Raw genomic sequence first — 21,758 nt, 5'->3', positions numbered from 1 at the left:
TTACCTCTTTCTGCGGTTATAGGTGACATTGGGGAGGGTAAAGTTGCGTTGCAAGGTAGTTTAGCCAACAACGTTAACGTCACGGCCGATGACGATGACCTGTGCCGCCGGTAAACTTCTCAGTCTGCCCTCATGGGCGCCTAATTCAACCTGAAGATCGACTGGATACAATAAAAGATAACGCGTAGGACCAGAAGATTATATTGCCAACTAAATTGAATTCACCATGTGTATAATTTGTATGATTACCAGATACTATAGTAGCTTTAGATACTTATCTACTGATTCTGTCCGAGTCGGACAATCACTGATCATAAACTTGCGAGTGCTTGATACTGTGCTTCCTCTACGTACTTGGAAGGTTACAGGCGTCTCCACCCGCCTTTAGTCCTGTTCAGAGGGGTAAATATTGTATTATTGTTGGCCGTAACCTACACCAGAACTAATTGCGAGATTGAAAGACTTGGTCAAATCAACTGCTTCTGGGATAAGACGACTGAAGAAGATTATGATAAATTCAGTTCATTGTTCCAAGAGCGTAAACAGGTTTACATCACAGTTAAATAACCATTTAAAAGTCCATTTTGGTTAGTCGTCGAATAGAGTAACTTCAAACCCTTCAAGCTTGACCTCCAATTCCTCATGCTCGCGCCCCTCTCCTTCAGGTACCTTGGGTCGGGCAGCATAAACACCAACGAGCAGCGTTCTACCCGTATCCTCTTGGACGGCCTCATCTCCCTCGACATCGTGTCTGAAGAACCACGTAATTTCCCTGATACCCAATTTCTCCCCGGTTTCATCGTTGACAAGGTACACCCACAAGCTCTCGACTCTATCGTTGCCCTTCGTCTCGCGTTCAACCTGGATGGTGATTTTTCCTCCAGCGCTCTCAGGGAGAGGCACGAGCGACCAATCGCTCCATCGGCTCGTGGCGACGGTGCCCACGAAGGGTTTCCCCCAGACGTACTCGATGCCGGTTTTGACCCACTTGGTAAGATCTTCATCAGGAATGAACAAAGCAAGCCCTCCCTGGTCGTAGAGAGAGCTCCAGTTGGCGCTGACGGTGACACGCGCGGTGTGGAACTTGTGTAGGTCGATAGGGGCTGAAATTAGACAGATAGGGGCGTTGTCGATGTCTGTGTGAGGTGGTTTACGCCAAAGGTCGGTACCAGGATGAGCATGGATTGTGACAGGCTCGTATGACAACTTTTTGGCGCATTCTGTCGCTTCTAATTGAGCGATGGCCATTGCAGAGGAGCCATGGTGGAGTCGTAGCTTGGGTACGTGTGTGCTTTCGGGCATTGTGTTGGATGGTGTTCCAAGTTGGTTTGGGGGAATGAACAATGACTTGGAAGATGGCCTTGATAAAGGATTGGCAACCTCACGCAATCCCAAAGCTTTTGGCTTGATCTGATCGTCATACAAGGTACCCCCCGAATTCCCGCCATTGTGACCTATTAGTATATCATCGTGATAACACATTGATGCCGTTCGGGTTCTTTACAAGTCAATTGTTTGATCAAATTTTACATTAAACCGGCCGAAAGGCTCGTTCTAGGCACTAGAACGTGCGTCATTGGATAATTGTTGACTGTGAGATTCTTTGAGCTTTTATTCTTCGAAGACAGTGCCAGCCCCAACTGGCCCCTAATCTAAATTTATCGCAAGTAGATGTTAAAAATGGACTTTAAGAAGCGATTACTTTGTAGTATATCAAAAGTGAAAACAATCATTCATTTTCTTGGCTGATAACTCATGGTAAAGGCAGCCTCACTAGCAGTAGGTTGGACTCAGGAAATCTGGAAAGACAGGACAACAATGTCTTTGTTCCGAGTGGTAAGAGACCGTACAATAGATGCAATGAGTATAACTACGTAACTTCGTTCCGTGGGGTAAGAGACAAGGAACGAAGGTGCGGGAAGGTGTGCGGTAAAGCGTCATCTACGCGTCTAGATATAACCAGTCAAAGAGGTAAGTCTGAGGCGGGGCAGGCTTACATTTGCATACTGATGATCTTTTGACAAAAGTTATTTTCAGTTTGTCATCCATTCAAGTTATAAAACTTTTAGCAGGATCTAATTTTCCTGAGGAATTCTCCGATACCCTCAGTCGTCGTGTGTAAAATTTACCATAGGGAAGATTATTACTCGTCTTTCCTCCATCAATCGTCGCAAGCCCAGGCTTAAAGACCTCGAGATTGTGGACTCGCAACTTTCGCTAGAGGCTTAGCACCCTGACTTGGGAACTTTGGAATATAGATTCGAAGCCTTCCTCACCCTTCTCAACGCGTTAACAAGCAGCTATCATGCTGCTCGTCTCCCTCCATGCCAATTTCTCCTGACCCCAACCTGCTTGACCTGATTCGTCCCTCATACCCTTGATTGCCTTGACAAGTAGTTTTTCAAGCTGTTGGTTTCGCTCGTCGTTGTTCCATTACTTATACCTCAAGCCCCAGTGCAGGCATGTTAGTCAAACGATACTGTTACAAAGGTCCTGACAACCAACAAGTCTCAATCGGAGTCGAGAAGTTTCATGATCCTACGTGTTGCTTTCATGGCCTTTATCCAGGTTTTGAATGTCAGCTGGGGATGTGTAAGTTAAATACGAGTTCAGTGTCGACAAAAACGTATAATCAATCGCCGCGTTGGTATATTTGGAGGTGTGTTTGTTGACATGGACTGTTTTTCGCGGTGGAATCAATGTCTGGTGCAGATCAAACTGCAGGTACTCTTACTGTACAATTCTCCGGTGCCGCACTTGGCTTTTGACCACACTTCCTTGACGAGCAGCTATCATGATGCTCATTTTACCTCCTTCCGACTGCCCATGACCCCCGTTCAGTGCTTGGTTCTTTATGACATTGGGGGAAAGTATGCCGAATACGAGTCCAGCATCTATAAAAATCGTCGTATTGGTCAAATGCAACGGCGACATATCAGCGCCTAATAATTTACGATAAATTCCACACGTTAATGTCATGTTTACGAGTGTTAGCTACAGACATTTTCTCATCTTTCATTAAAGCATTCCAGGACACTGGCCAAGCCAGTGATAGAATCATAAATTGAGTTTTTGGTAAAGTCCTTTTGTAAGTTGTTTCTTGGAAACAATTCTCTGCAACGGAAGAATGAAAAACATGTTACAATACCTATAGTAAGAGAGCAAGATATGGTCAACTTTTCATTTCAGCCTAATGGCTATGAACGCACTTATTGGAAGTTTTCAGTTAAGCCAAAATTCGGCATTGGCGGCATTCCATCCAAGTCCACACCGCGATTTCGTGGGAAAGTGTTAATTACCCCTCAATTTCGCGGTGGTTGAGCTTTGACCACCACCACCACCAACAACAACAACACTCAGACGCGTCCAGAAGAAAAAATGAGCCGCAACAATGTCCGTGGGCCAACCTCTGCGTTGACAGAGTTCCTGAGGGTCAGTGATCCTCTCATTGTTACTATGTGGCCAATCGAACTTACCAAGGGATAGGCATCTGGCATAACACCGTCAACCATCGCCAGCAGGGCAGCAACGAGGAACCAGCAACGCGCAGAGGAACAGCCGGTTGCAGGGCCTAGTCGTGCAGCCAATGTAGAGGAGGCCGAACCCGAGACTACCGAGAGGCGGAGGAGGCCACGTCGGAGGGTACGTGTATAACGCCAATGTTCTTGACTGAATGTCATTTTGAACGTGAAGCAGGCATCAGGGTACGCATCGGATGAGCTAGACGAACCTGAAGGAGAAGCAGTAGACGAAGACGCGATGGATGTGGATGAAGAAGAAGAGAAACCTACACCCGCAAAGAAACGCAAACTCACAAAGGCTGCCGAGGCCAAGCTGAAAGCCAAAGAAAAAAAGAAGCGGGGTAAAAAGGACGATGACGAAGATTATGAAGACGATGAAGAGGAAGATGCGTACACAGCGCTGTCTAGGAACATGATGAAAAACGCTGCTTCGAAACCACCCATTGGCAGCTTTGAGAAATGTGCTGTTTGTGGAAAGCAATTCACAGTGGTGAGTTGTATCGTTTGTGATATGAGATACACGAGGCCCATTTGTATTAGACAAAGTACACTATGGCTTCTGGCTCTGGGGGCGGATTTCTTTGCCATAATTGTGCAAAGGCTGGCGGAAACGACCCATTCAAGAAACCTGCGGTGCCGAAGAAAAGAAAGGCACCGGCAGACAAGAGGACCGTTACAAACTTTGAAGAAAAGCGATTCCCAACATTGGTGTCGCTCTGTATTCAGGTAAACTAGGTCCTTTTTTGAATAACTTGCATCTGACATTCGTAGCTCATCACGAAACATATCAACGACATTGATGCTCTTGGCGACATCGGTTCAATGAATGTCGAAGCAATTTCAAAGGCACTGTCGAAAAACAGATCATTGTGAGTCATGTCCTTTGATTGTTCTTTACAAAAATAACCATCAAATAGGACCCAAGAAAACGTCCATCTGTTCTACAATCCTGCAAATGCATCTCTAGCCCTCTTCGATGCGACAAGTATGTATTTCATTACTTCTTTGAACAGTTACTCATTTATACCCAAGATCTACCTTCTCCCGCTCTTGAAACCCTCGCGTATCATAATGCAAACCTTGTTTCATTACGTCTTGATTTCTGCGGCCATCTTGATGATACCGCTTTCAAGGTATTCAGTACCTCTCTTCCGGCATTGAAGCGTATAGAACTGCTCGGTCCCTTCCTTGTTCGTTCCCCTGCATGGCAAGAGTTCTTCAAGTCGCACCCCATCCTCGAAGGCTTTCTCATCACCCAAAGCCCAAGATTTGACGATGAATGTATCAAAGCACTCGTCAAGAACTGTCCTGACATCACAGACCTGCGTCTGAAAGAAGTGGGAAAACTAGACGACTCATTCCTGGACCAAATCAAGCTCTTCAAACGCGGACTCAGCTACTTGGATTTATCGGACCCAAGTCACTCGTGCAGCGAGAAAGCGATGATTGCGTTGATTCGTGCTGTTGGGAAGACGCTGACCCATCTCAACGTCTCTAATCACACCGATCTCGGTGACCAGTTCCTTGCCAAAGGGCTTCTTCCTCATGTCAAAACTTTGGAGAGTTTGGTGCTGTCTCACCTCCCTGAGTTGACCGACTCTGGGGTGTCCGAGTTCTTTGAAAATTGGACTAGAAACAATCCTCTCACTTCGATGGATATATCTCGCAACGAGACTCTTACTGGAATTTCACTGAATAGCATTCTCAATCACTCTGGGGATGGCTTGTTGGAGCTAAATATCAACGGGTTGAAGGACGTGGAAGAAGAGGCATTGAGGAAGATCGGACCGACGTGCCCTGCTCTGAGGAAACTCAACGTCGGCTTCTGTCGATGTGTGGACGACTTTGTCATAAAGGCGTGGTTGGAGGGTGAGGTCGACAAGGGTGTCGGCAGTGGATTTTGCAGTCGTTTGGAGGAGCTCAAGGTTTGGGGATGTAATAAAGTCACTCTTTCGTGTCCTAAAAAGGTTTGTCATTGACATGATTTTATGATGCTGTTGCTCACAGCTTATTTAGAAGGGCGTGTCCATCTTTGGTGTGGAGTTCCACAGAGCACGTTGAAATGCGAATTAGAATGGCTTTTGTTTTGGATTTGGAAAAGATCCCTCTCACACGAACTCGATTTGTTAAATGTAGTTTTTAAACCATATATACGGGTGAGTTGATCACACCGCTAATGGCGGGATTATTTTGTTTCTTTTTTTATTGTAAGCGATCTGCTTCCGAGAGCATCAAACAAAGGTCTTATTTTCCCCACACACTGTGTCACCTTCCTTAATTCAGCCCACCACATGCACTTATGCCTGGTAAATAACGATCCTACCTCTACCTTGTTAATTACGCCAGATGGTGAACCGCTGTTCTCCATTGAAACGCCCCTGCTGCACAGTCCAGAAATCGAGCTTGAGAAGGTGATGGCGGCTCCCGCACGGCGCCAGAAGTCGCCTATCACGCAGATAAAGAGGATTGAGAGGTATCAACGGAGTGCGGGGCATGTTGAGACACAGATTGGGGTTGTGGAATATTGTGGGAAGGGGAATGGGACGAAGTTGCAGCTGTGTATGGAGAACCATGCGCTCGCGATCACGGCGCGAACAATGTTGGGTATCGAAGGGGCGGGAGACTTTGGGGAGCAAACCGATGAAGAGGATGAAAAGTGCGTTTCAGTTTTATCGGCTTCTTGCCAAAGTTTTGAATATTCCTGACTCTTGCTTCGACTCCCTTCCAAAGCTTCTGGGAATTTACTGGGCCAGATTCGAAACAGTACCGGTGGCAAATATTCGTGCACTCGCCCGTCGTATGCAACTTGTTCTTCTAGTCGGTCTAGACAAGACTGACAATAGGCCTGTCGCTTCACAGCTGCTATTGGCTGACAACTCTTTCACCCCGCTTGCGCGCTACCGCAGAGCAAAGCTAGGGATTGTGTCGCGCTCACGGCGCGCATTCCTTGAAATACTTCCCGCTGGGATAAACCTCATTGATCTCATAGTCGTCACCTTCGTTGGATTCATGAAACAGCGTGTCATGGTGGAGGGCGGGGCGGCACCACACGTCCAAGACACGGACGCCAACCTGACTTCTTCTACTCCTAATCTACAGGCGGACAAACAATCTATGTCGTCGCATGAGCGAACCAGTTGTCCACCCCAGCGAAGTTCGACAATACCCTGATATTTGTATTATTTTTGTCGTTTCTGTGGGTCTTTCTCTTCCTAGGGATCATTTATTTTTTCTGGTGACTAGTGTACTAGTGGTGCAAATTATCATTGACTTACTCTCCCTGCTTCAAAAACGGAAGTATTAGTTATTAGATGTAATCTAAATCATTCTAGTTGTATACTACAAACTATCCTGACAATCAGGTGCCAGAATTTTTAAGGTCCAACTTTAATGTCGTGACATGCATACTGCCAAGGTACCAAAAGTCCTTCAGCCGTACCCACCCATACTTCTCATACAATGAGAGTGCGCTGTGTTGGTGAACTGAAGTGTTGATATATACGCTTGGAATATTATGCTTTCTGGCGTGATTGAGCGCCACTTCAATTAATTGGGCGCCTACTCCTCGCCGACGGCAGAGCGGAGACACGACCATGCGCCGGAGCTCAGCGCTTGATGGCTCATTGCGAGTCGTAGTTACGTCTGGAAATATTATATCTTGAAATCAGAAAATGAAAGGATATCGTCTCCAATAATCTTCACAGACCTATTCCGGTTCCTCCAACAATAATTGATGACCCATCTTCTTGTATCAGTTCTGCGACCCAATATCCGTTTTTCCTCCTCTCGTTTTCTTTGGAGGAATCAGAATTATCAAATTGAAGGGAGCGCCAACAGTAGTGTTCGCCAATGTCAAGCATGTCTCCATCCAACCCCAGCTGGATAAATTTCATCACAGCCAAGTAGACTTTATATGCTCTGTTCAACAACGTCGCTAAGGCTGCAAGCAGCATTGCCTGCCCAAGATATATCAGGACATTGTAGTTATCCTGGTCTTTGTGGGAGGAATATCGCGTCGACAGGTGTATAGCCTGAGAGCAGAGTGAGATTGAACCAATGGTGTACAGACACATAGAAAGTTTGTCTGCTAGTTGGCCTTTCAATGCGGCGCGTAAGATCGATCCCTCTGGTAAAAATATAAGATTGATGTGAAATGGATGGAACTTGATGGATGCACTCACTTCCAGTACCAAAGGCATCTACGAAGAGGGCTCGGATAGGTTCACTATCTGAATCCCTATACGGACGAATACAAATCCGACCCTTGGCCGGCGCCTGAAGTGGGTTTGAGCTACTCTTGCTCATCTCAGTAGTAGGGCGATTTTTTTGGGGAGGGTTTGCGGATGTTTCGGTCAAATGATGTTTTTGTTGGTCGAAATAATGAGGTGAAGGTGGGATTGTGTAGTCGGACGATTTGCCAAGGTAATGCTTTATACCCTCTTGATGATCTTATCATGCTGAATAGCCACCTTATTCCAAAGCTACGCGGTCGGGTATCTTTGATTTTTACACAAGTTACAGAAGAACTTGACGTCGAACAATAAGTTTTGGGGTAAAAGGCAAGGTTCAGGAATAGAACAATGTTCCGTAGCGAACCGCAAGGAGAGTGCTCTACTAAACTCGTTCACTGACTCGAAACCGAAGGGAGATTCTATTATGAGTTTGCTCGGCAATGTGTCGATCATTCCTTGAAACCATCTATATCACTTAGTACTATGTTAGCTAGACGCTCTTGGAGTCAGATTCTTAACTTAACCGCATAGCATCTCACTGGTCGGGTCAACGGAACGAAACTGCTTATTTTGTTCTATAAATAGAACACACATGTTGCGGTGAGCTTCGCATCATTTGTCAATATGCCTTCGTATTCACCTTCAAGCTCAGGTCGGTAGGGAGTGACTGATTGCTCTGTAGTCTAGTTCAGACGCTGCTTTGTAAAGCATTGAGTATTTGATCCGAAGGGAGGGCAAAAAATATGAAAAATGGTCATAAAAGGTCGTAAGATCTAGGCATACTATGTAGTACACGAGTATCCGTACAATTTTGTGTTTTAAAAATTGGCATGAATCAGAAAAGAGGGTGGACCCGACATGGATACGCCAGTGTCTACACCACATCCCACCGATGAGTGTCCGCTAGTAGAGACTAGGAAAAACCCGTCGTAAGTAAGATAAGGAACCTAATCGGTAACGTACAACCCCAAAACCCAACCGTTGAAAAGAAAAAAAGATATGAACAGAGAAGGGTAAAAAAGGGAAAACAAAAAGAAAACATCCGTATGTATATCTGAATTAATTATATTCAAAGGGGTTAAACGTTAACACGAGCGACAGCGAGGAACCAACCAACGAACGACAAAAAGAAACGAAGAGCGGCAACAACATGATTTCACGACATGAAAAGAATGGGTGGAGTAGAGGGAGACAGGGAGAAGACAAAAATAATTAAGAGACACACGAAAAGGTCCGATGGGAATGAAGCAGAATCGTGCGAGCGACCACATTTTGGAAGGTTGTGTGGTAAGTTTGTTCAGACGCCCAGCGCAGCGAGTTCTTTGCGGATGTCGGCTTCACCCTCCATCTTTCTAAGCTGGGTGGCTTCAAGTCGTTCGCCACGCTTGGCCTTCTCTTTAAGTTCTTCGATGGCTTTCAACTAGAGAAAATGTAAGTATGAAGATTCGAAAGCGCAAGGAAGAAAATATCATACCTTCTTGTTCAAGTTCCTTGCCTTTTTAGCCACTGCATCCAAAGCACCGTCCGCACCAGGCGTGACGGGAGCGTCAGTCTCTGCAGCGGGCGGGCTGACGACGACGGGAGGTGGAAGGTTGACAATACCACCGGCACCATTCGCTCGCTTTCCATTTCCACCGTCCTTATTTCCCTTTCCATCCTGGCGCTCCCTGTTCCCTCCACGATTCTGTTGTTGTTGACCTGCATCAAACGACTGACGACCGCCCTCTACACCATCCTCACCAGGAGCACCACCCTCCTTCTTTCCCTTCTTCTTTCTGTTTTTCTGACCATCGGGTCCAGGGCTGGGAGTCCCAGAGGGCGGCGCACCAGGAACCGTCCTCCTGCCCCCATTTTGGTAATGGTGCCCGCCATTCTGCTGGTGCCCCTGGCCATACCCAGGCGCACCAGGAACAGGGCTCCTGTTGTACCTCGGCGGCGTCGCACTGCCGCTCGCACCTCCGTTCATCATCGGCCCTCCCTCGTCCTCACGCTTGAAGATTGATGGTGTCGCGAGGCCACGTGCGCCAGGTGGGCGGTATGCACCTGCTGGTTTCGCAGGCACGGGCTTCTGTACGGCTGCGAGGCTCAGAACGCTTGCACTGGGTGCGGGCGCGGGTGGAATGGTGTTACCGAACGGCGCGACGTTCTCGACGGGAGTGGGACGCCACGAGGTCTGATAGAGCTCATCTGTGAGTTGAACATGCACGAGTGGGCCTGTGCAGTGCCAGATCTTGATGCCGTTGTCGACGCGCAGGCGCGGGGAGAGCGTGGCGGTGAGGAGGAAGCGGCCGTCGGGCGACCATTCACAGTGCGAGGTGTTGGGTGCGTCGATGGTGCACACCTTTGCGAGCGTGCGCCGGTCGATAATCTCGATCTTGCCTGCCAGATTGCCGAATCCCGCGAGGGCGATGAGGCGTCCTTGAGGGTTGAAGGAGATAAAGTTGTGAGGTGAGGCTCCAAAGTCGTGGAGAGTTCGCACTCGCTGATCGAAGAGCATGGTCTTGGCGGGCATGTCTACAACAAAGAAAAATTAGCAAAAGATGCAGTATTCATGCAAATAACACCTACATCCATAGACGACACCGAATTCCTTTGAGTTGGGACTCCAGGCAAAATCGTGGATGGGACCTTCCTTGTCCAAAGTAACCCTACAATCAAAGTTGCCAGCAGCGCTCAGGAGGTACATGCCAGTCTCTCCATAGTAGCTCTTGTTCGAGTTGTCGACTTCGGTTTGGGTTAGGAGAAGGACCTGAGTACCGAGAGTGTTCCACTTGATTTGGGCGCGGTCGGCTTTGAAGAATGTTTTTTGGCAAGTAGGTGTACCGCTGAGCGCGCTCAAGCTGAAGATTTTGATGCTAGCGGGGGCACCCTAAATGAAACGGACATATTTGTAAACACAACTTGTCAGGCATGCTGAACATGAACTGCGCACCTTTTTCTCGGCTACGAAGACTGCGATCGAGGGGTTCAACCCAGGGCTCAATGAAACCAAAGTCGATCCTTCTACTCTGAGCTTGTCGACAATTCCCTTTGACCATTCCGAGGGGCGATAGACCTGGATTTCCGAAGAAACAAGGCGAATAGCATGGGACTCGGAAATGGTATACTGTAGATCCCAACCCTCCTGAGACTTTTGAGTGAAGGCGATCAACTCCACTCCCGTAGACACGGAGAAAACACGGAGGTTCTTGTGTTGGGCCCCATCCTCCAACTTGACTGAAGTCTTTTGAGCACGTATACACAATTGGCGTGCAATACAACTACGCACCAGGTCTTTCCCAAGTAGAGATATATGTCCCCCGAGGCGAGAAGCTTAAATCAACAATGTTGGGAAATGGGAGTTCCTGAAGGAGCTTAGCACCCTCTGCCTGGAAAATGCGGACCCTGAACAAATGAAAAATTGCGGCGATCAGTTACGTGTCTTCGTCGACTCGGTAGCAGTGAGAGGTGGGTCACTGGACCATCCTTCCGATGTACACGAGGAGCTGTTCGAGACTCACACAGTGGGTAAGGCATAGGCGTAGAGTCGTCCATCAGCGCTGTAGGCCTGCGTTCGAGCAGGTACATCTGGCGCAACGAATCCGGCGACCGGAGTGTAATCTGGAGTCCCGTTGACGAGACCGAGAGACTTTTGGGCACGGACTGCATATCACAAAATAATCGGATCAGCACATTGTTCGTCTATGAAAACCATAACAACGCAGCCTCTACAGGCACCCAATTGTACACCCTTTAAAAGCTAGAATCCTCCGAATAGAAATCCCATTCAAAAGGACAATGGGTGCACGTGTTTCGATTAAAAAAAAGAGGAACTGACATGCATATTGTTGTGAAGTCTGAGACGCCATTTTAGAGGTTTACAGGAGAAAGACTAGACTCTGAGGTGCTTTGTAGGAAAAAAGCAAGTTAATGCTTCGAGGAGGAAAGGAAAAGGGAAGAGGGTACAGCCGAAGATTTAAGAAACAATACAAATGCCAGATCAATCTTGCTTCAATTTTTTGAAATTGACCTTGTTTGCACTTTGATCACTTTAGGGCTGGTCAATTCTGCTCTTAGAACTGCCCACTCTTCGCGGAAAACATATCACAAACTCTTCCCTCATCGCAATTATTCTTCTATTTCACGGATCCACATTAATGGCCCTCTTCTATTTTGTTCTGGGAATCAGTTTCTCTTGGTTCTGTTAATGGAAGACAAATACCCCGTTCAACTTCTAATCAGCTTGTACCTCGGAAACGGCAACGAGCACAATGTGAACTAGGCTTGTGTTCCTGACCTTGTAGAGCCACAGAGCCCTTTGAACACTCGCTCTGAAGACTCACCAATGCAGATGGTCTTGTTCTAACAGAGCTATATATATTTTCGTGACTTCTTCATTAACTGCTACCGATCTGCAACCATAAATCTCCAGTCTCTCCGTGTTTTCTGAGCCGCTGATACCCTCTCCACAATGTCTTTCGACGACTACGAATGGAGCGGCAATAACCCTCTTGACATTAACTTCGTCTCACCTCAGAGTCTGATGTTAACCAATCAACCCGAAATTTCAAGTATGGTATGTATTGTACATTATTCAGCATTCACTGCGATTTTACTTACCTGCCTACAGGTTATCGATAAGACAAACATGTTCAAGGCCTGTTTACTAGTTCCCGGTGGCCGCTACTGTCTGTCTCTTATCAACAAGCCAGTGCCCACCGCCGCAACCATCATAAATGGCGAACACGAAGCCAACATGCGCGCCTACCAAGAGAACCTCGAATACGTGGTCATCGTCCCGCGCCTCCCGCAGAACTCGCACATAACATTTACCGATACCATCGTGTTCAGCGTCAAGGGAAAGCCGGGCATCTACCTCCACAAGCTCGATACCGTGCGCATCGACCACCCGGACGATCCGGTTTTTAAGGACAGGGGCTGGAAGCGCACACGTGTGGAAATCGATGTAAGTGTTGTATCATACATATATCGTGTTTCCACCGTCTTCTATCCCCGCGATGCCTCGTGGTTGACGAACTTTTTTTTTCTTGTGTAGTGGCCTGGTGTTGAGCGCATCGGACGCCTGAGCAACCTGCCTTGCAGCCCTGGGCAGGGGTTCTATACTCGTCAAGAGGTCGCGCTTGAGGTCGGCAGACAAGTGCGCGAAGTCCTCTTACCGCACACCGTCGTGAAACATGTACGTGTCGCGTTTTTTCTCCCCTTCATCTTTGCTATCATCGGAACGTGTTCATCTCCCATCATGGCTTCCCACTGACCTGCTGCATGACGCAATACTTTTACAGAACTATTCATGCCAAGCACTTAACAAGCGCAATCGCCTCTGGGACATCCGTCACATCGACTACCGCTCCGTGCGGCTGCTGGGGATAAACTACTATCAAAACTGGGTCCCCGTCCTTGCGATCGATGATCCGGATAACGCTATCGGTGCTCGTCTCTAAAGCCAGTTCCTTTGACCATTGTCATCCACTTCATCAATATGGTCTGTAAGCTTACTTGCCACAGGCCGTTTTACATACCTACTTCAACAATGTTCCTCACTTCGTAAATAATCATTATTAATCATTACACCATTTTCAAACTTAATTATATGGGTGGACTCGATAAAACGGACGACAACGCATGGGATCCAAAAATTCTGTTTCTTTAAGAAATTAACGAACACTGATACAAACCGAGTTTTCACAAGACGCTTTGTAGATGTTGATGAATTGACGTGTTCAAACGGACACAGAACATCTTGAAGTGTGTCATCGACTTGAGCGCCTAAGCTATTATTCTTGTAACTTGAAAGAAAGACATATATCAAGTGACATGAAATTAAAGTTTGGCTATCACTTTGACAGAATACCGTGCTTACTAGGTCTGAATCTCATAACCTCTGCGACTCCGGTGTATTTAGTCGGTCGAACTTGACCAATGGCTTCAGATCAATCTATTTATGGACTGTAATAAAGATAATATTAGACCGTCAATCAACGAGTGCGCACTGTGAGGACACTGCATATGCATACGTAGCACATCATATCGATTAACATATGTCGCTTCCGAATATTTACGCCGTTTCCCCTTTCCGCTACATCCCTGACCCCAAATAATGCATTTTATAGGTTGTCCAAGCTTTAGAAATAATAGATTTTCTTGCTCTCCTGGTATATAAATTGACACAATGTCCTGTTACATATCTCTGAAAGGCAAGACCACAAATATAGAGCAAACTACCAGTGGTACTCAGTGAAAAGCGAAAGCCCTCGAGCATTTAGACGCCTGAAGCCTTGCTCATCACGTGGTTTCTCAAAATATGTCTACCGCCGCCCAGCGGATTTGCCACCGCCAGCGGGTCTAGACTAGACCGTCAAGTTCTAGTACCTATATCCCTATTTCGTGCTCCAAAACGAGACCGTACCAGGCTCTGTATCTGGCTTAATACATGGCTTCAGATATCATACTCTTGACATGGTAAGCTTGCTGTGTACAAGTCGACTTGATTGTTTCCTAATCTATGTTGTAGCTGATCGTGTCTGTGTCTTCATCAACATCCAACCTCTTTCAAGTTGAAAGAGGCTACCCGGCTCTCTTCAGGGGCTCTCATTGCTCTGCCTGGGTCCCCGTCATACTTCGGGCCGTCCCGTTGGTTAACAACACCCCGAATTACTCCCGCATTCCATTAGAATTTTACGGAGGCAATCTAGAACCATGCATACTGCTCACACTGCGTCTGGAATCATTACAGAGTAACATGGCGCTTCACTCGGACGTTTCTGTTCATGTTTCTGGCATCTCGCAAAGTTATAAGAGCCTTATCGCGTCAAATGCTTCCTTAATTCTCATCTGGGGTTTAATATCCATAGCACCGATTACCCTTTTCCTTCTCTGCCAGATATCCATACAACTCTGCCATATATCACAATGCATCTATATTTAACCTCGTTCGAGCCCTCGAATAGCAGCTATTGCAACCAGGAAGGAGACGTGCTCTTCAAATCAATATGCGTTCCGAAAGCCAGCAAAAGGACAACTGTCATATGGCGCGCTCTACCCAGTCCAAGATATACACCTCATGATATTCTCTGGAAAGAAAAGCACTTCGTAAACAGGAGGTTGTCGACGAACAGCTCAAATAACATCGTACCGGAAGACGACGACGACGAGCTGGACAGGCGCTCATTCGAATCGCATGACCACGACTTTCACTGGGACAGCCCTATTCCTTCAATTTGCGACCTGCAGAAGGCGGCGGCAGAGACGGAACTCCTTACAAGCTTCAGAAAAGTGGCTGAGATCGAGTTCCATGCAATTTCTTCTACCATCATTCGACATGGAGGCGGTGAGCGAAAGACGTGCGATTTCTTCAAGAAGGAGGGATGGGCTTGGTACGGAGGGTGCGTTGCTCTATTGCTTCTTTTGAGTCTGTTTCATTATATATTCATTATTGAGCCTCACTGGTAGAAATCGTATATTCACTGGACCGGATCAAAAACAATATATGTGGAAGATGGGTTCGTCAATATCCGAGGTACGATGAGATTTCATATCCCTCCATATACACGCCCACTCATCATAAATATGTAAATTCTAGCTTTTCCTTCTCGACACCGACATCAGTGAGGAACATGGGAAGGCTCATGTCCCATTCCTAGTCGCTCGATACCACTGCCCACGACACAGTGTTCCATCTCACGAAAAAGAGCCGCCTTGTCTTGAAATCTTTAAAGCTGGTGAACATATGACGGAGCTAATATTGATCACATTTATCTACATCGAAGAAATGCGACGACAAAGACAGAAACTATCACCATCTGCGTCACCGACACACGAGTTCAGGTGACTCTATTAATTAATTGCGCTTTCCGATCTCCCTTACCAAACAAGCGACTGTAATTTACAAGTTTGGTATTCACAGTAATCTCAGTAGGCTTATTTAATCACACTAAAAGTAGCACATGTATTCATTGTATCCTAGTCCTAACTACGCACACAAAATATTTATAAAGTTCATTGTTGTAAATGTACAGATGATTTCTGCAAATTATTTGTATAAATCAAAGCCATGCAAACCGATCTGAGCTGCCTTTATGGTGAGCCTGTGGTTATGAGTAACAGTCGCTCACGATGTTGGCTTCTCCCGCACGCCGATTGTTGCGCACCAATGCCCCATTTTGGTGAGATGAATCCCAAAAAGAAACAGGCCCCCAATCCCAATATCCTTGTAGTCCCACCCAGGTGGTGCCTATAACAAATGAAGAAGAGTCAGCAAAAAGCTAGTACAACCCTCCGAAAGGATTACCGACTTGATAGTTGTTAGGACGAGGTTCTTTTGCCATTTTCACCCAGAAATCTAGTATCATGGCCGCTATTTGGAACGCAAGATTTCCTCGGGTGCAAAATCCGTCTCTCTTCGAATTAGGAAGTTTAATTTTCTTCGGAGGAAAATGTAACCCTGGAAACTAGCCACAAACGTATATTAGCACGGGTTAGGAGAACGAGAGAGCATGGAACACATACAGTTATTACAAACCTGATTTCTTTTAACAGGCCGTGTGAGAACAGCCTATCGTCTGCGCCTCTAATGGTTATCTTCTGGTGACATAAGTCTGCCATGTTCACTCCTGGGTTGCCTTCCGCATCAGCGAATAGGAACTGTGTCGGATCCAAAGAACTTCTATCTGCATGATGTTGATTCTCCTGCTCCTGAGCAGGGAACTCGAATTCTGAGAAAAATTCTGCGGGAACATTAAGCCCCAACGCTCTGAAGGAGTGTTCCAGTTGAACAGTGTCCAATTGATGGAGAGGCACACCGTTTCTAGCTTCTATACCTTTAACCCCAATGGTAATTACTTTTTTGGTGAAATTTCGGATATATGAGCCCCTTATGTTGGTATCCGCTGCAACAAATGAGATGGCTGAATACGCCCCACCATGAAGAGGCTCTGGTGCTTGGGAGCCTGATGGCGCTTTTTTGGCTTTACGCGACGGGGTTCTTGCATTCTGTGTGCGATTGTTCATAAAATTTCCACTATAACGCTGACGAGCATCACTGTATTCTCGGATACCCAAGGAAGCATCCGTGTCATAGGAAGAAGTAGCTGGGGAAGAGGAGTGACTTGGGCTTGAGGTTTTGGGTGAGTCCACGTCACAGATATCAGGCACCCTGAACTCCGAAAACGAAGCTCGACTTGGGCCGGCAATAAGTTGTACTTCCACAGGTTGTCCACGCCTGGTATCAGGATTTGCGCATCGGACAGGGCTCATTGCATGGAGGCCGTCGTCTCCACCAAGCTTGCGAGCTCTTGCAACAGTTGTCGAAAGCCTCGCAGCAGACAATGGGCTAGCAATAGACACGGGGTACATAGAGTTGATTTGGCCAAATTGATTTTGGCCAATCGGAGCCGGCTAATCCGTCAAGTATGAGTTGATTTGATGAGTTCGCGACAAGGAAATAAGCTTACCTGCGCATCCCATTGTTGATTCTGCTGGTTCTGAGCTCCTTCATTTGTAAGTGTAAAATTGTTTCCCATCGCTCCAGGAGAAGGGGTGTTTGCAGTATTCGAGGTAAGAGTGTCGAGACCGTAATATCCGCTGTTCCCAGCCCCAAGTAGGGCGGGACCGTTAATCATCGAATACCCGACATCGCTGACGGTCCTGTAGTCGGAGGGCAAACTAGTTACTGGGGCCGTAGCTGAGGTTTGTGCCCAACCATACGGGTCCGTCGGGGTCTTCACATTTGGAATGACTGGCTGACTTTGAAGAGCACCAGGAGCGAAAATGTTTTGTGGGAGGGATTGACCTACACGGGTGCCAAAGTACTGGCTAGGCGCCATTAAGCCTGCAAATGCGGAAGGTTGTACCCATCCAGAGAAGGATTCATCGGCGCCTGTCTGGGAGAAACCTGTAAGGAATTGTGCGAGTTGTGCATTGAGGTCAGCCTCTGGTGCGTTATGTGTTGTAGACACATTGGAACCCGTATAACCAAAATTTTCGGTCGTATTGACGTTGGTGTTGGCGGATGCTCCATACAGGCTGACGGCATCTGGCTGATTACAAGTTGCATGAGCCTCAGGCATGGAGTGAGGCTACCGTTCTATTGTAAGACAGTGATGTTAGGCCTGTGTGCAGAAAAGGACGTACTCGTATGCCAAATTGCTGCCTATTGTCGTATACCATCTCAGTAAACGTATGTTGGTCGACTAAATCTGATAAATCGGCGTCCTACAATCCCCTATAAAGTAAGCCACTTCGTACAGGCAAGGAGATATAGAGCGTACTTCAGAGACCCCACTGTTTCCAGTTTGGCTGTTGGAATACTCGACTGAATACGCCATTTTTGGCGCATCAGATTGTCCTTGCTCGCCGTTCACCAGGCGCTAAGCACCATTGTATCAGTCAGTGGGCATGCCAAATAAACAACCGAGAGACCAATTGGCATACCGCATCATGGGAACCACCATTGCCTTCACCACTCTGTTGTTTGATAATCTCCTTGAGGGAGATTACAACCTCCTACAGTGCAGAAAATTGGGTGGACCATAATATCAGCCGGCGTCCGGCTCAGCTAAAGGATATTGCTACTTACCTCTGGTAACCGGTTATTGCGCAGGCAATTCAGAACAAATTCATAAGATATTCTATGATTGCTTACATCCTGAGGTTGCCACAAGCAGGTGCTTTAGACTGAGATCTGCGAGTAATACAAGAATAGAAACCCCTACCTCGATAGAGTTCCCGAGTGCTATACGAGAGTTATTGCCAAGTACCTCTTCAGAGACATCTGGGGTGTCACCGCCAGACTTTATGGTGGATATGTTGCTGGCCGGAACTCTATGCATTGTCTGAGCGTACTGGAGTGTAATGAAGGAACAGAAGGGAGAGAGAGAGCGTACATATAATGGCAATAAATTAGTTCGCGTCCAAATACGGAACGCGACAAAGCTCAAAGCGCGTGATCTTCAATGCGTAACGTGCTACCATAATAAACCAGTAGGCTGGCATAAAGGGAGTGTGGGAGAGGATAAAGTTTTTGCATGGCCCGTCGTTGTTGGGCGTATCGAAATGGAAAGCCATTTGGCAGTGCTGGCCAGAAGGCTGCGCGGAAAAGAAATAGATGAATCGATCATCTGTTGGATTTGCTGGAATTTCTGAGGAATTCTTGTGGTAGGAAGGTATATTTGCTGATTATCCTTTGTTTGAGATGTGGTTTAAAGAGAAAGAATGACCCACTGAGCCTCGAGGCAGCTCACCATGTTGCGTGGGATACCTGACTCAGCGTATTGCCGTATCATGGCAAGAAGTTCATTGGGTGAATCACTGTGTTATGTTATCAAGCCTTATCCGCATTTGCAATATTGGCCCAGCAGCCGACCCGTGAATGACTCGATCTTGACACAACCGTGCTCAATAGTTCAGCAATGGATGGACAGAACTCTCTGTGGGCCATGGCTAATATACTGAAATAGCTAGTTATGAATGTGTTTCACATATCATGCTGGGAATGCTTTGCCTTCATTAGGCCTTGCGAAGATACTAACCGAAGGCGGTACATGAGCATCCTTTGGCCCAGTTACCCTTTGCCCTAATGCCACAGGAACATAGGCAAAACCTCTCCCAGGACAGCGATGGCGGGCTTCAGTCTGTTGATACACTGCGCGAGAGTGGCATGGACAGAGGCCTCCAGACTCCGGAGATATCGTAAGCCAAAGCGGCGGGAATATCAGGCTCTGCAGTAGCTGGCCTAACCCATTTAAAGGCGCGGACAATGTGCTTCACGACGGCGCCCAGCATGAAGTGGCGGCTCGCGATGGTGGCCCGTGCTTAAACCTGAACGGAATTTTCAAAGGATAGATTATGACAAAAAATTTTGCATAGTTTTTTTGACTAGAAATATTTGTCAAAAAAATAAGAAGGTCGACGATTTACGCTACTGAAATAAGGATGACCAAATAAAGGCACGAATGAACTATATATGGTCAGTTAGTTGATGACGAGGTCCAAGCAAAGAAGACTTCGGAGCACCTAACCATTTGTAAGGATAACATATGGCAAGTCGTTATGGTAAAGTTACACTCTCTGATGTTATACTACAACACCCGCGTACTGCGTTGGACCGCCTGCCGCCTGCACCATTTATATTACACCAAAAAAATCTCGTCCGGTGTGTGTATGGCCAACAACAATGAAGGAAGGCCATGCATGGACCCACAGAAATGAGATGCGCCACATTCTCCTGTTATAGTCAAGCGCTGGCCTGAAAAGAAGCAGGAAGTAAGACGGTTGGACGTTGGCTGACGTTGGACAGCTGTGATCGAGACCGAGAGCCCTAGAAAGGAAAGAAAACGACAACCTAGTCAGGGCACACAAAAGGGTAGGATTCAAATATAATCTGACCTGGTTGCTTCAGCAGCGAGGCTCTAAGGTGAATTCGGCACAATATATGAAGCTTGTTACAGGAGTTCACAGTATGACTGCAAACCATTGATACTGCTGATCTATGGTCACGGTAAAAAAGTCAGTAGTTGAACAGAGTGTTGTTAATTTAACTGTACAACTTGATGGAGGCATTGGGCATTCTAGAAAAACCCACAATGGCTGAGAATCTGTGATTAAGATAAGATACCTGCTGGGTTAACCGCAATAACTCCCAACGGAGTCTTTCCTGGGCTTTCGAAATATAGGATCGACTGTCAACAACGTCATGAGCTAGTATAACTTCGGGCGACGAGACAATGCTACCGAAGGTGCAGTGTCAGTGGTACTCAACACCTTACAGCCTAAAGCCACAGTCGCCTTCCAATAAGTGCGATGTGACTGCAGTCGAATTCGGTGAATTTTAGAATGTTTTTGACAAGTTGTTTGGGACAAAATGTGAATGAGCCATGTCGTGATAACGGTAGAATATTTGATCTCCGAGACTGGGGCCGATTCTGTATGTACTAACCTACTAACGGGATTCAAGCTGACAACGCAAAGCAGATAATTCAGTAGCATTGCCACTCATTTACGCATTTTCTAAGCCGGCAAATCGCACTCTATTACGGTTAACGTTAAACCTTAAAACTTAAAAACGCACGGACCATGTAGAAGTATATATGTTTTCCAAATAATCTCCCACACGATTCCTTTTTATCAAATTGCAAACCATCGCCCTCAACATATGCTACGGCTGTATTTGTGCCACAGTAATGCTGAAAAGAAAGTCGTGAATGTCTCAATGCTCGACCAGTCGGTCTCGCTCCTTACTCTGCTTTTCGCCCCAGGAGGACAGAGCTGGCAGTCCATACACCCTCTCAACCAACCCCATTTCCTTCAACTATCTTTTCACACCGTGCTCAAGAGTATAACCTTCATTAGTTTACCAATATGATTGTTTTTGTCTTTTGTTCACTGACATTGACGGCCTCAACCATTCCAACTTCAAGCTCAACCCGACGTCAACACTTTTCAGCATGTTCAGTTATTTCAACAGATGATTTCAGTTTTCATATGTGGACCAAATCAGTTTCGAGTCAGCGAATGATATCAACGCGGCAATATCGGTTCAGGTTTTCCAAATCCTTCAATACTCAAACGAGACCTCAAACAACTTTGTGTGCACCAAGTCGATTTTGCAGCCTCCCAACGATCAGTCCAATTTTTGTCAACGAGATTGGCATTTTGTGAGAACGAGTGTGATTTCAAACAATCATTAACTGCCCAGTCCCCGCAGATTCACTTCAAAACTTCAAGCAGAATTTCAAGATGTACTTACAACAATGTTTTTGAGGCGTAACGACATCTTCAAGAGCTGAGCTTCTTCAATAGTACAAAAATTCAACAATATTTTCAGTGTCAAGTGAGTATAGTACATTTTTAAGACGTCTTCACGTTTTTATAGGGACTATCATAGTTTATAAGGTGGAAATTTATCGTGGAGATGATTGTGGCGTGGTGTGAATGGGGATAGATGGCATGGTACAAGCGACAACGACAAATCAAAAACGGGAATAATGCAAGAAAGCAAACATCAGGAAAT

At 46.5% G+C, this 21,758-nt stretch overlaps 8 protein-coding genes across 8 annotated transcripts; 4 read left to right on the top strand and 4 right to left on the bottom strand.

Annotated features, from left to right (window-relative positions):
* Nucleotides 1-588: 588 nt before the first annotated feature.
* JR316_0002945 (uncharacterized protein) lies at nt 589-1,482 on the bottom strand (the record flags this gene model as incomplete). The annotated part of the gene is made up of 1 exon (XM_047888728.1): nt 589-1,482. One exon carries the CDS (start codon nt 1,480-1,482, stop codon nt 589-591), a length of 894 nt encoding a protein of 297 aa, XP_047751102.1.
* A 1,896-nt stretch (nt 1,483-3,378) lies between these two features.
* On the top strand, nt 3,379-5,582 carry JR316_0002944 (DNA repair protein rhp7; the record flags this gene model as incomplete). The annotated part of the gene is made up of 8 exons (XM_047888727.1): nt 3,379-3,432; nt 3,487-3,642; nt 3,697-4,011; nt 4,062-4,247; nt 4,293-4,390; nt 4,439-4,506; nt 4,554-5,488; nt 5,538-5,582. The coding sequence occupies 8 exons, from the start codon at nt 3,379-3,381 to the stop codon at nt 5,580-5,582; spliced, it is 1,857 nt and encodes a 618-aa protein (XP_047751101.1).
* Nucleotides 5,583-5,812: 230 nt separating this feature from the next.
* On the top strand, nt 5,813-6,692 carry JR316_0002943 (uncharacterized protein; the record flags this gene model as incomplete). Its single annotated transcript, XM_047888726.1, has 3 exons — nt 5,813-6,177; nt 6,252-6,318; nt 6,381-6,692. The coding sequence occupies 3 exons, from the start codon at nt 5,813-5,815 to the stop codon at nt 6,690-6,692; spliced, it is 744 nt and encodes a 247-aa protein (XP_047751100.1).
* Nucleotides 6,693-6,879: 187 nt separating this feature from the next.
* JR316_0002942 (putative N-acetyltransferase YjgM) lies at nt 6,880-7,826 on the bottom strand (the record flags this gene model as incomplete). Its single annotated transcript, XM_047888725.1, has 3 exons — nt 6,880-7,163; nt 7,228-7,647; nt 7,703-7,826. 3 exons carry the CDS (start codon nt 7,824-7,826, stop codon nt 6,880-6,882), a joined length of 828 nt encoding a protein of 275 aa, XP_047751099.1.
* Nucleotides 7,827-9,050: 1,224 nt separating this feature from the next.
* Nucleotides 9,051-11,601, bottom strand: JR316_0002941 (Eukaryotic translation initiation factor 2A; the record flags this gene model as incomplete). The annotated part of the gene is made up of 7 exons (XM_047888724.1): nt 9,051-9,173; nt 9,228-10,267; nt 10,322-10,622; nt 10,686-10,969; nt 11,022-11,137; nt 11,254-11,395; nt 11,571-11,601. The coding sequence occupies 7 exons, from the start codon at nt 11,599-11,601 to the stop codon at nt 9,051-9,053; spliced, it is 2,037 nt and encodes a 678-aa protein (XP_047751098.1).
* A 602-nt stretch (nt 11,602-12,203) lies between these two features.
* JR316_0002940 (uncharacterized protein) lies at nt 12,204-13,194 on the top strand (the record flags this gene model as incomplete). Its single annotated transcript, XM_047888723.1, has 4 exons — nt 12,204-12,308; nt 12,363-12,698; nt 12,789-12,929; nt 13,036-13,194. The coding sequence occupies 4 exons, from the start codon at nt 12,204-12,206 to the stop codon at nt 13,192-13,194; spliced, it is 741 nt and encodes a 246-aa protein (XP_047751097.1).
* Nucleotides 13,195-14,662: 1,468 nt separating this feature from the next.
* On the top strand, nt 14,663-15,581 carry JR316_0002939 (uncharacterized protein; the record flags this gene model as incomplete). Its single annotated transcript, XM_047888722.1, has 3 exons — nt 14,663-15,135; nt 15,203-15,269; nt 15,333-15,581. 3 exons carry the CDS (start codon nt 14,663-14,665, stop codon nt 15,579-15,581), a joined length of 789 nt encoding a protein of 262 aa, XP_047751096.1.
* A 102-nt stretch (nt 15,582-15,683) lies between these two features.
* JR316_0002938 (uncharacterized protein) lies at nt 15,684-18,579 on the bottom strand (the record flags this gene model as incomplete). Its single annotated transcript, XM_047888721.1, has 10 exons — nt 15,684-15,722; nt 15,865-15,983; nt 16,041-16,200; nt 16,259-17,146; nt 17,203-17,787; nt 17,882-17,962; nt 18,019-18,117; nt 18,182-18,253; nt 18,327-18,395; nt 18,463-18,579. The coding sequence occupies 10 exons, from the start codon at nt 18,577-18,579 to the stop codon at nt 15,684-15,686; spliced, it is 2,229 nt and encodes a 742-aa protein (XP_047751095.1).
* Between the last annotated feature and the right edge of the window lie 3,179 nt (nt 18,580-21,758).

This window comes from Psilocybe cubensis, chromosome 3 (assembly GCF_017499595.1).
Source record: "Psilocybe cubensis strain MGC-MH-2018 chromosome 3, whole genome shotgun sequence".
Classification (NCBI taxonomy): domain Eukaryota; kingdom Fungi; phylum Basidiomycota; class Agaricomycetes; order Agaricales; family Agrocybaceae; genus Psilocybe; species Psilocybe cubensis.
Note: the sequence above shows the minus strand (reverse complement) of the source record. Positions and strands in the feature narration are given on the sequence as shown.